Below are 15858 nucleotides of genomic sequence, written 5' to 3' on the forward strand. Positions count from 1 at the left end.
TGAAATGACATTGAAGAAGAATTTTGGTCTGCGGTGACCGTGCACATTACTGTTCGAAATATAATTATGGAAGAAATTGGTAGAAATAATAGTTAAATAACTCTAAATATATTTAAACTTTATCTCCGTATTACACAGGTTACATAATCAAAATCGTTAGTTAACTTTATGACGTGAGGAACATTTTCATTTCATCAACTATATGTCAACGTGAATCCCCTCAAATTCAGCTGTGAAATTATCACTCAATAAAAGTATACAAAAAAGTTTATTATACTCATTACGCAGATATAAAATTAATATTCAGTTAGGGGGTAAAAGTTTTAGATTCACGACTAATAGCGTGGGGGAGACATGGAAGTACCCACGGAAAAGGATCAGAAAGTTTGGAAATTTATGAAATTGGTATAGCAGTTCATGTATAAGGTTCAGCGAGTCTGTAACCTTATCAAACCAAGCGTGGAAAAAATACAAAAGAATATTAGTTTTCGAAATTGAAAGGGGAAGTAAGTTCATGCCACACCGTACGTGACTGACTACATATATTGTAAAATTACTATAGAATAAAAACATTCGAATGCCCAGGCTTTACTTATCACGTCACAATACCGGGGATTTTTTACTTAAATAGCGTAGGTGTACGGGTTAATGATTATTGCATGTTCAATATTAATACACTCGCTCGCAGTGATATAAATGTGATTTACGCCCACGGAATATTGTAAATTTTATATATTTAACAGTAAGTGCCGAGTAAAACCCAATTTTTGATGTTTGCTTTGGCCTATGTAGACGATGGATGAATAGTATGGGACGATTATATTACGCGCGTTTCATCTACGGCATAAGCTTGGTGGTGGAAAGTCCCACACTTGAAAATTTCAATCCTCATTTCAGATTTCAATGTGCATTAGGTCTCTGGAAAAACGTTTTGGTTTAGTTTTTTCTTTCTAATTTTTTAATATTGGCATTTACCGGAGAACGAAAACGATACCTCTGTATCCCTAGTCAATTTCCCTAATTTGATACAAAGTGTCCAGGGGGATCTAAGGGGTATAAGGGTATATATAACGCCCAATTCAAGATGATCCCTGTCAATATCTTCGAGCAAGTAATCTGGACTAGAGAAAAGTGATTACTAAATAAAATCAATAAATCTTCGATTTGTGGAAGTGATGGATCAAAAAATACGCATCTTAACGTTATTTGTATTACTGGCACTGGTGACTCTATCTTCAGGAAGATTCAGAGTCCGTAAAGAGTTCAAAGGATTTTCATGCAAGCAACTTAAAAAGCCCGTGAAAGTTTTGGACGGTTTTGCACCGTTTTCTCTTTTCACGGTAGAATGCAAAAAAAATGTGACGCCCAGTAGATTCCGCTTTGCAATATGCGGCAAGAAATGCCAAGATCCATTAAAAAACGGTATCATATCAAAAAATAACACCAGGTTATATCGACAAAAAGCAGTTGATTTTCGTATGGAATTTGAGACCTTGAGAAAAGGGAAGAACGAAACAATCGAAAAGGATGTACCAATCTCTTGTCGTTGCGTGGCAAGTAGTAAGAAGAAAAGAAAGTCGGATAAGAAGAAATTATAAAACATGAATCCTTCTACATTTTCTACATAATATTTAACTTTCATATATATATTTTATTTACGTTATATGCTTTATGAATTTTACATCAGTCATGGAATATCACCAACCATTATTTTCTTTCAAGCTTCATAAAATACTAAAAAAATTAAAATCGAAAGTCGTCAGAGGGAAGTATTGCAATATTTATATGAATAGCACTTTATTTCTATTTTGATATATTACATGCTACAAGGCAATATTTAGATTTAAAATTGTTACTAACCATTCAAATATATATACATATTCGATTACCTTAACGCCAGTTATATATTGCAATACCATCGGTACTATACCTTTTTAAGGTAATTTTTAATATTTTGCTGTGTATTTTTTTTTGTTTTCATTACTTTTCACAATTGAAGTTCTTCATTTTTGAATAGACAATAAACGATGCAATAGAAAACTAAAATTTTTGATTTGATAGGTGTTTCCACGAAAATTCTGTTAGTGTCCTAGCGCGGTGTATGAAATATTGATATACTGCACAGCCGACGATCGTTCTTAAACTAACATCAAACTTTGTCATACATATCTCATGAATAGTTAGTTAAAAAAAACACTCACAATCATAGAAACGACGCAGTAATGAATCCTACATTGAATACAAATCAAAAGTTAAATCTCGAGTCTCCTTCTCTGCAGAAGTGACTAACGTCGTCCAATGTCGGTGGTTGGCTTTGAAGACTATGTCAAATTCGGCAGTTCGACCACTAGGAGTTTTTAGCAAAGGATACTTAATGTTTGGAAAATCCACTGGACTAAAAAACACACTGATTGTTGCATCCGGTTCATCACTTGCAAGCTCGTCGTCGAGTTCAAAATGATCATCTTCAGACTCAACCAGTCTCTATTTATATCCATGATCTTTCTTGATCTTCAAATCTGGTCGATATGTCTTTCTAAAATAACATTATGAGCGACCTTTACAGATAAGTCAGTTAGCCTAATATTCCTGTTATTTCACCACTTTTCCATTTCAAGTTTAACGTGGTTATCTATGGTGGCCATCGTTGTCACGCGTAAAATTTAAAAAAAAAATGAAAAAATAAAATGGAAAAGTGAAAATAAAAAAATAGTTGTGAAAAAACATAAAAATAATTAAAAAAAAGAAAAAAAAAATTAAAATTAAAAAAAAAACGAAAAAAAAATACGAAAAAAAAAAAAAGTAAAAAAAAAATTGGATGAAAAGAAAATAAAAAGGTTGACAACGATGGTCCGCCTCGTGGCCCATCGTTGTCACGCGTTTTTTTTATTTTTAGAAAATTTGATGCTGTTTGGGACCAACGTTGTCAGGCTTAATCCTACACGCACAAATGTGATTGCTGGGTTTCTAACTCGCTACTGATTTTCATGAGCAATATCCAATAAATTCAAAACGAAAATACTCTATAAATTCTCCATGCTACAAGTTCAACCACAAGCAATATATTTATAATAATGATAAGAGAATACAGAATTGAATACGAAAATTCGGAAAATTTGTTTTTACGTGTAGAAGGTAATTTAATTGGAAAATGCTGCTTAACTGCTCAGTTGTCTGGACACTCGTGCGATGCCGGTACGGTACCGTCTTACCGTACCGGCACCCATACAATCACTCATGAAAGAATGGGAGATACGGATAGTCTCGTAGAATATAGGCTACTGAAACACTCTCTGCGCCTGCCCCATACCGTACAGCCGTAACGTACCGATCCAGACAAATGATGAATCGCCCGTGCTCAACCATTTATTTCAATCCATACCTCGACTCACTATGTTCTACTAGGATCGAGGTGTGGATTGAAATAAATGGTTGAGCACGGGCTATTTATCATTTGTCTGGATCGGTACGTTACGTCTGTACGGTATGAGGCAGGCGCAGAGAGTGTTTCAGTAGTCTATATTCTACGAGACTATCCGTATCTCCCATTCTTTCATGAGTGATTGCATGGCTACCGGTACGGTCAGACGCAAAGCGACTATAACCGACTATCGGTATTTGGTAAGACGGTACGGTACCGACATCGCGAGTGTCCAGACAACTGAGTAGTTAAGCAGCATTCTCCAATTAAATTACCTTCTACACGTAAAAACAAATTTTCCGAATTTTCGTATTCAATTCTATATTCTCTTATCATTATTATAAATATATTACTTCTTGTTGAACTTGTAGCATGGAGAATTTATAGAACATTTTTATATTGAATATTGCTCAAGAAAATCAGTAGTGAGTTGGAAACCCAGGGAACACATTTGTGCGCGTAGGATCATGCCTGACAACGTTGGTCCCAAGCAGAAGCAAATTTTCTGAAAATAAAAACGCGTGACAACGATGGGCCACGAGGCGGACAATCGTTGTCAACCTTTTTATTTTCTTTTTATTCAATTTTTATTCTTATTTTTTTTTTAATTTTTTTTTTTTTTCAATTTTTTCTTCCGTTTTTTTTTTCGTTTTTATTTTTAATTTTTATTTTTTTTCAATTATTTTTATGTTTTTTCACAACTATTTTTTTATTTTCGGTTTTTTATTTTATTTTTTATTTTCAATTTTACGCGTGACAACGATGGGCCACCATAGTTATCCCTAACGAAAACTGTTTGACGAAGCTGAATGAACATATGGATTTGTTGATCTTATTCCGCACTGCACCTTTCTTTAACACAATTATGAACGTTGGGATTTAGTCCAAAATAGTACGGTGACGTCGTTTACAGAATAATATTAACATTGCTTCACCTATCTTTGAATGAGGAGTATTTCAATACCCAGAAAAAAATTATCGAAATATAAGTTGAATTTGTTGGTATCCATAACTGAGCGTATATCCCGCTTCAACGTTTGCATAACTCGTTCGGCAGCACCGTTGTTGGATGCCACATGATAAGGTGCAAATTTATTATGCATTAAAAACATCGTCATCATTTTTATTTTTTTTTAAATTTCTGAACTCAGGTTGTGTACCAGGTTAGGGTTCAGGTTATGCGACATCTTGGTGCGCATACTTCAGGAGTACCGAAACCTTTTTATACTATAAAAATAAAGCAGTGACACATCTCTTGAATACAGAAGTGTGATTTCTTCAGATGTTATGAAGTAAGAATTTTCGAATTGGCTCTCTCAGAGGCATAATTTCCTTACGAATGCGAGTATATACAATCTTCCACCCCTGAAAATTTCAAAGCAATTGGTTCAGTAATTAAAGAAGAAAGAGATATTTTCATAATGATAGGAGGAAGAATAATTAACGAAGAACAACATAATAAACAGAACGATCTATAGGTACACTCCTTGTTCAATACCTCGCTCCTCGAGCGTATATCATAAAATAGCATCGCGGGCCAAATTATTTTACTCCACGGGCGAATATGGCCCGCGGGCCATAGGTTGCCGATACCCGATCTAGCTTATTAAAAATTTAACCACTAATGATATTTAACAGTAATGAAGTTACGAAGAAATACTACTTAAACATCAAACTACTGACGATTTTTAACAGTACGTACCCTATCCGTTGCGAGGCCTCGGAAACAAAATCGCCCCACTGTCGAATTAATATTTTCTTCAAAAGTAACTTAATACCTGGTATAGTAAGATGGGGCCTAATGGAATGCGATCAGCCAACTAATATTTGTCTTCATTTTAGTCAGAATCAGTCTTATGTAGGGTTTCCAACCATCCTTCATTGGACAAGAAGTTTAACTATGGTGCGTTTTGTTAATATAATGTTATTGTTCTCCTTGTTGGTATTTTTCTTCTTGTTGTTACCGTATGAAAAATCGCTTTCAAATTTTCAGTAGCTAAAGATTGTATTTAAGATTGTATCTCTTGCTACACGAAAGTCGGTTTTCATGAAAGTTTTTTAACAGTACTGGTAAGGTAGACTACTGATTCGCCTTAGTCTTCGTGTCTATATATTTGATCATCACTATCTTGTTTCAAAGAACAGTTCTTTAATCGAGCCTTTCTGTCCTTTATTGAAGTTGAAAAGGGCGCTAATTGTCCTCTATTTGCATTGCTTTTACTATAAAAACATATAAAAGGTAATAATGTAATAAATGAATACTGTCAGCGTACACTAAACAATAACCTGACTGTCGTTTGATACAAACTTGTTTAATTAAGTACTGGACTAGTTTCGATTGCTGTTGACATGGAGATCCGGTGGGACGGCTCAAAGGTTGTTCAAGTTGAGTTGAGATGTTGGCAGTGACGAGATAGGAGTGCGCGTTCTCACCGTGTTGTTTTATTATATTAACTAACTTAAAAGATAAGCTAAAATACTTATATACCAGTGTTTCTCAAGCTTCTTGTAGTTTGCGGACACCTTTTCGCTTGCGAAAGTATAGTCACGATCACGACCTACGCGCTAACTGTAGTGAGTTGTAATTCTGAATTAGAGACAGGTGTGATGCAAAAAGGCACACTCAACAAAGCTCCCGGCTGAATTTCCTTGGCACTAGTTTATCCCAAAATCCACCCTGCCATCTTCAAAGCGCCGGACCTCTTTTATCATGCGAGGCTTTGTTTTGCTTAGCAATTTGTAAGCCTGACCTAAAACAGTGCTTTGCTGTGAAAAATATCCTTTTGCATACAGATTCATAAGTTTTTTCGAATGTTGTGGATGTTTCTGCTGGTAACGCTGAAAATACTTTACGAACCCACGGTTGGGAAACAATGTAGCTCGCACAATTGATGACTTTAGATCGTTTTGCACTTCAACAATAACATAATTGGAAAAGAATTCGATTTTGATGAAAATTCAAAATTTTCTAAGATCATCAAATCTAAGTCTTACAGATAATTCACTTCCAAAATACCAAAAATTTTGAAGTTTAAATATAGTAAGGTGAGGAAACCTTAGTAAATCACTAAAAAGATGATAAGTCTAAATGCCTGTAATAATACTTTCGTAGCATTGCGAAATTTATCTGTGTGTTCTCGAGGAACGCAAAGCACACAACTTCCGTCAGCTATTTCAACATTTTCGCTTCTCATTCCCAGATAAACAAAGCAAGGTTTGACAGAGTTACCACTTCGACGCCGAGTCGATTTTCGAGCGAATTATTGAAGGCGATGCTAATAGGATTACCAAATTGAATAATGAAATCGAATGAAGATTCGAAAACTACAGTGTACAAATCATACTGCGCATTGAGCATGTCTCGTGCTATAAATCGACGACTCTATATATATTTGTTCACAGAAAACAACAAACTCGGACTACAAACCAATAGCACTATCATGCATTCTTTACTCACGTACTAGCAATTATAAAGTTAAGTGCAGTCGGGCATCATACTCAAGCCAAGCTTAACCCTGAGGATAAAGTCATTATTAAAACATGCCAGGGTTTAAATTACCAGTGGCAGTATATTATTTGAAAAGTTTGCCTCAAAATATTAGTAATTTTTAGATAAATCCCACCCCTTGAAAATGAAGAAAAGGAATAACGTACTTAAACTTTAAATACCGTAATCAAAGGGGAATGATTGCTATGACATAACCATATGCCAATCAAACTCTGCACCGTGCAACAATGTTTGTTGTCATTTGTAAAATTCGCATCAACATGATGGATTATACCGCAAAACATCTCTAGACGCATGATATCGCCGATCCAAGGGATCGACCCTGTGTAACCCGAGTAATTACTCAATTCTTTCTTCAACCGTTTTCTAATTTTATTACAATTAATTAATTAGGTGATATCGCTAATCAGTTTGGGCGGGAATATGGAAAAGCGCGTCCCTTTCCCAACCAGTCACTGGAGTGCGTGATGACGAACGGTTTGTCTGTTTTGCAGGACACTGGGCTATTCGGCATAGTCGTTGATTCTTTCGACGCAATAATAAGGTAAGCAGATGTTTTTTGGTAAATAAAATAGATAAACTAAGCCGATGCTATAATTTTGCTATTCTTGGTATTATGTATTATAAGTGGCAAATTATAACACTTGAGGGATTCAGGTCGATCATGATTTTAGCGGTCGATGATTGCGGAGTTAAACAACATATTAATCAAAAAGGTTGAAGCGTGCACTTTCCGAGATAAAATGACAATCTTATATTAAATCAAATTTAAAACTCAATTTTGCTAAAGTTTGATTCCCAGATGAGACGAAATTTTCAAAATATTCAGATGAGCATCCAAAGTTAAACGAAAAATATGGCGGGCTTGCGAATAAGCATAACGTTTTACTAACGTACCGCTTCAATGGGTTACATTCGTGATGTGTGTCGATATTAGTATATAGGTCCCATTCATCTATGCGCGCAATTGCGACCAACAATGTGTCGAAAAGTATTTTTATTATTCTTGGTACTACTATCACATTAGCAACACTCATTTCATAGCATCCAATTTTTGGCGTAAAGTTGCTTATGTTTGATTGTACAAAATGATAGGCATACTCGAAACCTTTTATATAAAACATATTACGTATTTTATTAAATCAAAATTTTATTTATTATATTTATTTATTATCAAATATATATATATTTATTTATCAAGTATTCATATTTAGATATACATGGTTTAACAATTGTGTGGATCATTGCTGCACAAAGAAATATCGACCATAGACTGGAGAAAATACATTTGCAAACATGCGAAGATAGTCGACACACAGAGGTAGATATTGAACGCTAATATTATATAATGGGTAATCTACGCCTTATATGGCCACTGAAGTATCATATAATCTCTGGTCTGGTGCCTAGAGAAAACTCGCCAAAACATTTTAGATTAGCAATATTTGCTATGTAAAAAACTGTTTCCTAAGAAAGTAAAGCAAGTTTTAAAAAAAAATTTCCTTTGAAATATACTTAAGATAAATCTAATAGGTGTATATTCACCACCAATCAGTAAATAAGTGTATTTTCATATTTTTCTCGGACGTGTTTATTATTTGTAGTGGAAAAAACAATTTTCAGAAAAATATTAAATACCTGATTAAACAAGGAATCATCGATGCTGCAAACCTTCGTGATAATAGGGTACATTATGTTGCTGCCCAGAATCCAAATTTGAAAAAAAATCGAGAAGGCTCAAAAATATGTTCAAATAAAGTGCTAAATATTTGCGTGGCCTGTATTTAGTTATCTTAGATCGTACTTTTGAAAATGGATTTGATTCGTTCTTGTACAGTGTAAACTATTACTGGAGTGTATATCAACGATTCGACAAGCAGTTCGGCAAAAACTAAATTAATTACATCACTGAGATCAAGAAATTTTAAGATATAATTATCATATTCCAATGAGTTCGTTTAATATATAGCATGGTTTTGCATTTGTGATGACACTTCAGATGATTTAATCAAAAGTTAAACTGAGCTATGACTTGAAGATTTGTCTCACTGTTAATTTGTCGAATATGTTTTGTTTGGCCTTTGAGTTGATTTTTCGAAATTCACTAGACTTTACGGAAGTAAATTGCCCTCGCCGTAGTACTTGAATGCATCTAATAATTTAATACTATTCACTCTGCCATTTATTCATTTTTATTTTGGTTGAAAGCTGCTGGAATGTCAAATCTCAATGTTTAATCTTAAAGATTGATTGTGGGAACAAGGTGAAAGTCACCTCACCATTGTGAAATTATGTGAAAAGTGTTTTACTATTTCCATAAAAATTGCATATTTACAATGTTTTCTAAAAAGCGCGCCGAGACGATTCTTCAACGGATTTTTGTGAAAACATTCTCGAGGTATTTATTTCCCAAGAATTCAATTCATACAAGTAAATATTTATCAATATTGCAATGGTACATTGGATTTTCTTACCCAATTGGCCTTCTCACAGAGACTATAGTCAATAGGTATTGCAATTTAAAAAAAATTCAGATAAACATATAAATGGATTTGAAACTGATTGAATTTTTCTTGGGACAAGACCGATTTGAAAAAGAAAACAAAGTAAGCGGTTATAAAGAACAAATATTCTACTAGGCTTCTACATTTAAGTTCTATGTTTTTGACTCGTGCAAAACAATCCAAATAGATTTACCCGATAATGCTGAAACAGATAAATCAAACTAACCTTCCGTATCTTACACTTCACTTCTATTTCTTCAACTTACAGGCAGGATCACTACATGCGATGGATGACGAGCCTGTGACAATGTCAGTGCAGAGAAAAGCGTTATAAGCCCAGTTTTGGTTCTTTTGAAATATTTGATGATATAATTACGCCTTTGTTAACAACATTTTGTTTAGCGTAATGTTTTTCAATTTTATGCTTCTTACAAATTCTGGTTTTGACAACCGGTGTTGCAGAGTCAACACATAACCGATTTGTACCAAGTTCATTGTACGGAAGAGAACTGGGTAATAATGATATCATTCAACTTTATGGTTTTTTCAATTTTACTGCTCTATGATTAACATAACTGAGCCTATCGGCAAGTTCAATAGGAGTTTATTTGTGTTTTAAATCATGTGCCGGACGTGCATATACCATGTGAAACTGCGCTGTATTTTTTATTTATTTATTTTGCTGCCTTGTTTCGTTTATTTTGTTTTTTTATTTGCCTTTTTGTCATTTTTCTGGTGTTCAGCGTTGGTAGTCAGCAAAAGATGCAGCGGGATAAGTCGTTATGCAGATATTAAAAGCAGCATCAGATCGGAGGTAAAGTTATGTATTGTACGGGTCAAATCGAAAGATACTCGGGGCAAGGTGCCATTATTTTCGAAACGACTCCTATTAGGGCAATTATTAAAATATTTGTTTAATCTAAGAAAGCGACCCAAAAACTTCGACCTGATGGACTTTATTTCATGACCCAACTGTAATGTATTTTTGTACATTATATGTATTCAGTGGAAAATTTAATTTTTGACGTTTAACTCCAAATACCTTTGGGACTCCTTGATTCCAGTGTTCAACTCTCAAAAATCAAACTTTTGTATATTGGGAAATTCTAATAATGACTCCAACAACAATTTGAGAACTGACTTAAAAGTAAGTTTTTCAATATTGCTACAGGTCTTCAGACTTAATGTTTTACAAAAAATTCTTAGAACTCTTATCGATATCAGTGTAAGTACCATTACTTTCGTCTCGTAACTGTAAGAAATTTACATTGTTAAGCTTCAGTGATGCCCGCAACACTGTACATAATAAAACAATTGCCCTATCTGACAGGCAGTTCCCCCACAATTGCCCAATTCGCAGCCAGTGCCCATACCCTCCAGCACTTTGGAAACCGCAGGTCTATCTTGTTCAGGTCCTGATCATGCTCTTTTTTAGAGGCCCTAAGCTTGGTGACTTGTGACCTTGGTGCTTTTCGTATAATAAGTTATAGGACATGGTACTATTACCCAGCATCAAATCCATAAAAAGGAAGCACTTGAAGCAAATTCGAGAACGTGAAATATTAATGTTAGGCAACTCATGCAAGTTATTCTTTCCACAAAAGTTTCTGCTTTAACAGAACATTGCACCAAATCGCACGAGAATAATACGAAAACAGATTGTATGTAATATCAGTGGCGGCGCGTCAATAGGGCCAACCGGGGCAATGCCCCGGTTGTTTTTTCGGTATAATAAAAAATATTCGAAAAATACCCCAATATCGGTTGCACAGACTGTCTACACTAGCCATATTCTCCCGACATGGTTCATTTTTCGCTCGCAAAGCCTTCGCCGAACGTCGACGGGGCGACGCCGATTTTGCCCCGGTTGCTCATTGTATATCGTATTCTCTCTTTTATCTTCCACTCGCCGCGTTTGTTTTCTGTTTCTTTTACTAAATCATCGGGTCCGATCGGGGCTAGCCCCGAAATTATGACGACACAATGCCGACGTTTCTTACAACAACGTGTTGACATATTCACGCATTCCTTCTCGTTCGTTGGTTGCTTGAAGAGTTGATAGTTTCCTCTCCTTCGTTTTTGTCGCTTGCTTCGCTAGTTGAATCAGTTAGAGACCTTTAGTCCATTTGCTTTCGATTTTCCACATTCCTTTTGAGCTCCACACTTCTTTCCGGCTTCGCATTTCTTAGCCTTAGACCTCATAATGAATGTGGTTGATGCACTACTTCGCACTCCGTTTTCGCAGCTGCCGCTGGAACAAAAATTAGAGGTACAACGTCTTGGGCCTTATCAACCAAAAGATTGTTCACTGGAACAATCCCATTACGGAGGAAAGCATCGGCGTACATTCTGCGCAGAAACTTGGTATAAAAAACACGAATGGTTGTGTTACAGCGAGGACAAAATTGCACTTTTTTGTTTTTATTGCCTACTTTTTGCTACCACCCGTGACTCACGTTGGTGTAAATTTGGTTTCAGAGATCTTAAACATCTTTCCCAGCGTGCCAGGGATCATCAATCTTCTATGGAGCATCTGGACAATGCAGTAAAATACCGAACAATCGGAAATGTTAATATTGCAGCACAGTTGGATGAAGGACGCGCGTTTTCTATTCGTCGGCACAACCAAAACGTCGAGAAAAACCGCCATGTTCTCGGTCGATTGATAGATGTTTTGAAGTTCATTGGTTGTCACGAGCTGTCCCTCCGTGGGCACGATGAACGGGCTGGCTCTTCTAATAGAGGGGTATTTTTGGATATGGTGGAATACACCGCATCCCTAGATACAGTATTGAGAGATCATCTTGATGCCGCAACTGTTTCGAAAGGGACATCTAAGGATATTCAAAATGATTTACTCGACTCAATGTATAAAATTTATTTACAACATTTGGCTCTGGAAATTGAGAATTGCCAGTTCCTTTCGATTCAGTCTGACGAGACAACTGACATCACGTGCGTTTCCCAACTGGCTGTGATTTTTCGGTTTGTGAAAGATGGTAAACCTACCGAGAGATTTCACAGCTTTGTACCAATCGTTGATCGCACGGCTTGCGGGATATCGGCTGTACTGAAAGAAGTGTTGCAGCCTTACAACGCGAAGTCAAAATTGATAGCTCAAACTTATGACGGCGCGGCAGTCATGAGTGGGTCGAGACATGGTGTTCAAGTTTATATAAAAGAAGATTTTCCTCATGCGCATTTTTTACATTGTTATGCACACCAATTTAACCTCGTTATTAAAAATATGTGTCTTGATACCCCTCTCGTCCGTATATTTTTTGCAAATGTTTCGGGGTTTTCTCATTTTTTTCCGTTTCGCCGAAGCGCTCTGACCTCCTTCGCCAGATATGTAGCCGCCGTCTCCCTGAGCTCATTGAGTGTTTCAATGGCATTCAGAGCTCTCCGGTTTAGGACGAACGCTCTGTGAGGGAGGCGGCAGGTCTAAAGCGTCTGCTAGAAGATGGTGAGTTTTCATTTTTTCTCGCTTTTTTCTCCACAATATTCTATCACGTGGATGTATTATACGGCGCATTGCAGTCAAGGCTAATGGATGGAGCGTCTGTGCAGTCGTGTATTTCATCGTGACTTCTGCGATGCTGTATCTCGTATCCGGGAAACAATAAAATACCACGACACATGGAGTGCTTCTTTACGCCGCGGGCAAACAACGCAGCGTTTGATTTTGTCTGCAAAGGAATGCTGTGACATTCTGGTGAATCAAATAGGCGATCGTCTGCGCACTGAACACCTTGCCGCGTTCTCTTTGATGAACCCCAAAAATTTTTCAAAATTTGCACGTCAATTTCCCATCCATTTGTGGGCTACTGTCTCCAAATTTTACTCTATGATAAACGTGGGTAAATTGGAAAATGAATTGCGATGTATATACACCAATCAAACTTTTTTGAACATCACATCAACTTGCGCGCTCTATGGGTTCCTCATAGATAACACTCTAGTAACTACCTTTGCGGCGTCTGCAAAATTTCTGGACATCATTTTGACGACGCCTATTTCTTCCGCCGACGCAGAGCGAACATTTAGCACGCTGAAGCGTATTAAAACGTATCTCAGAAACACAATGAAGCAAGATAGATTAAATTCCTTGGCTGTTTTATCCATTCACAGAGACGTTATTTCTGGGATGCATGACTTTAATCAGCGCGTTATTAAGCATTTTGCTTCCAAGAAACCGCGGCGTGTTGCATATATGTTCAAGCAGTAGAAGTCTAGCAGCATATATATCTATGAGTGAGCGACGCATGTCCTTATCTTTGCATTAACTTTCCTTTCTTCATAGTAACGTTTTAAACCTTATTTTAGGTTTTGTCTGCTTTCCCGAAGTTCCTGTTAATATGTCATTGTATTTATCTGGGTAAATATTGCCTTTCCTTTTGAAAGAGGTTTCAAAATAAACTATGTCTATATTTATTAATCCCTTGACTTGGACCGGTTTTAAAGACACTTTCTTATCGTTAAAAATTGTCGCTTTTGCCGATTGGTTGTTACCGATGGAATGGTTTTTATACTCATAAAATGATGGGAGAACTTACAGCGCTCATCCTGTCCCCGTAGATGGGGGTGACTTGGTCCCGCAGTAGCTTGCCCCGGTTGTCAAAATGATCACGCGCCGCCACTGTGTAATATGTTTTATATAAAAGGTTTCGCGTATGCCTATCATTTCGTACAATCAAACATAAGCAACTTTACGCCAAAAATTGGATGCTATTAAACGGGTGTTGCTAATGTGATAGTAGCACCAATAATAATAAAAATACTTTTTGACACCTTGTTGGTCGCAATTGCGCGTATATGCGAATGGAACCAGAAGTGAAAACTTATACATGTACATGAAAAAGAAAACATGAACAATTAGAAAAACGTTGCAAAAAAAATACTTTCCTCTAATAAATCTCTATCATGAAGTCATAAATTCTCATATCTCTTCAAAAACACAAGCTCTACTATATGCTTGATTGTTGAGCTAGACTTCGATGTGGGATAAGTACGATTACGGTAATATATCCCACTACGACTCCGAGTTACAAATTAAATGAGGTCTTTACCCCAAATTAATGTCTTTTAATCCATGTATCAGCAACTGATATTACCGCAATATGAACACTGTATTAGTCCCACAGATGCCCATAACCGCAGCACAATACAATCTCGTGATCGCACGCTTCCGTTGAAAGAAACAATTCTGTTCACAGCTCACGAGGTGTAGATGCGTTGAAAATGATTACCAAATGCAAGCTTAGGTACAACTAGTGTTGATGTAAGTGTTAAAACCTATCCACACGTTTTAGCAGGAGATTTCCGTGGTTAGGATTGGCGACTTAAACTACTCCTGGGATATGCTTGAATAGATTTTTTGTTCATGGCAAAGCATTATTTGCCGCTGCAATGTCAGGCGCAGATGCGATACCTGGCTAAAGAAGCAAGCAGGCCACATGTGTCTTTTGGGACACGATTTGAACATTTATTCATTACAGGCCGTTTGTTCGTTCTGCAAGATCAGTGATCTGGTCTGTCATATTTGGTTTTACCAGAAATGTAATCGTTGAAATTTGTTTTATCAGAAGGCTATTATTAATTTATTTTAAAAATTTCTGTTCACTTTTAGGGGATTCGTTTTTATGTGCGACGAGTCGATGACGTCATGAACACTTCGGTACCGATAGGCTACTGTGACTGACTGTATAGCGTACTTCTTTGTGCTTATAGATTTTGGCATCGTTTTCTTATTTATCATCTATATAATTGTTTTATATACTGTTTGATAAAAATTTCAGCGATGTTAAATTTAAACCTAATAAATCATGTATTTCATGTTTTCATAATCTATGAAATCACAAAACTGAGAGGTAACGAATATGAAATTAGGCTAGTAACGATGGGGACTAGATGTACAATGAAGGTTTGCAAAACTAAAAATAACTGATAAATAGCTATAAGCTGTTCAAGTCCGCGCAACTGAAAATAGTTGCACCATGCACGACGGAACAATGCATTTCCAAATGATTAAATAAATATTACGATTATTATCTGTGTGGCGTACCGGAATTGGTATCACCACATAGGTTCTTTCTGCCAGCTTCTTGGACACTGAAGTTGCAATAGATGTCTATCACAAAATAATCTTCTTGCGGTTCCAATTACAGCAGAGTAACTAAGTTAACTAACTAGATTAATTATACACCTGTAGGAACTTAATACAACCAAACACTCCAATCAGAAATACAATAAACAAATAAAAACACAGTACAAATACCGTAGGATACATAGTACATATGTAACACAAGATACGGAATTGGTCTATGACGTCACAGTCATGAACTATTTACTTATAATGGGATACTAAAAACCGGGTAAAACATACCTAGATATACATAAGAATAACTAGTATGGCACTAAAGATA

At 36.2% G+C, this 15858-nt stretch overlaps 1 protein-coding gene across 1 annotated transcript; it reads left to right on the plus strand.

The window, feature by feature from the left end:
- Window positions 1-8148: 8148 nt before the first annotated feature.
- Window positions 8149-14960, plus strand: LOC120331892 (zinc finger MYM-type protein 1-like). The gene is made up of 3 exons (XM_078113845.1): window positions 8149-8250; window positions 9702-12579; window positions 14932-14960. The coding sequence occupies exons 2-3, from the start codon at window positions 11637-11639 to the stop codon at window positions 14958-14960; spliced, it is 972 nt and encodes a 323-aa protein (XP_077969971.1). The 5' UTR covers window positions 8149-8250; window positions 9702-11636.
- The last annotated feature ends 898 nt before the right edge of the window (window positions 14961-15858 follow it).

The sequence above is a fragment of the Styela clava genome, chromosome 6 (genome assembly GCF_964204865.1).
Source record: "Styela clava chromosome 6, kaStyClav1.hap1.2, whole genome shotgun sequence".
In the NCBI taxonomy this organism is placed as follows: Eukaryota; Metazoa; Chordata; class Ascidiacea; order Stolidobranchia; family Styelidae; genus Styela; species Styela clava.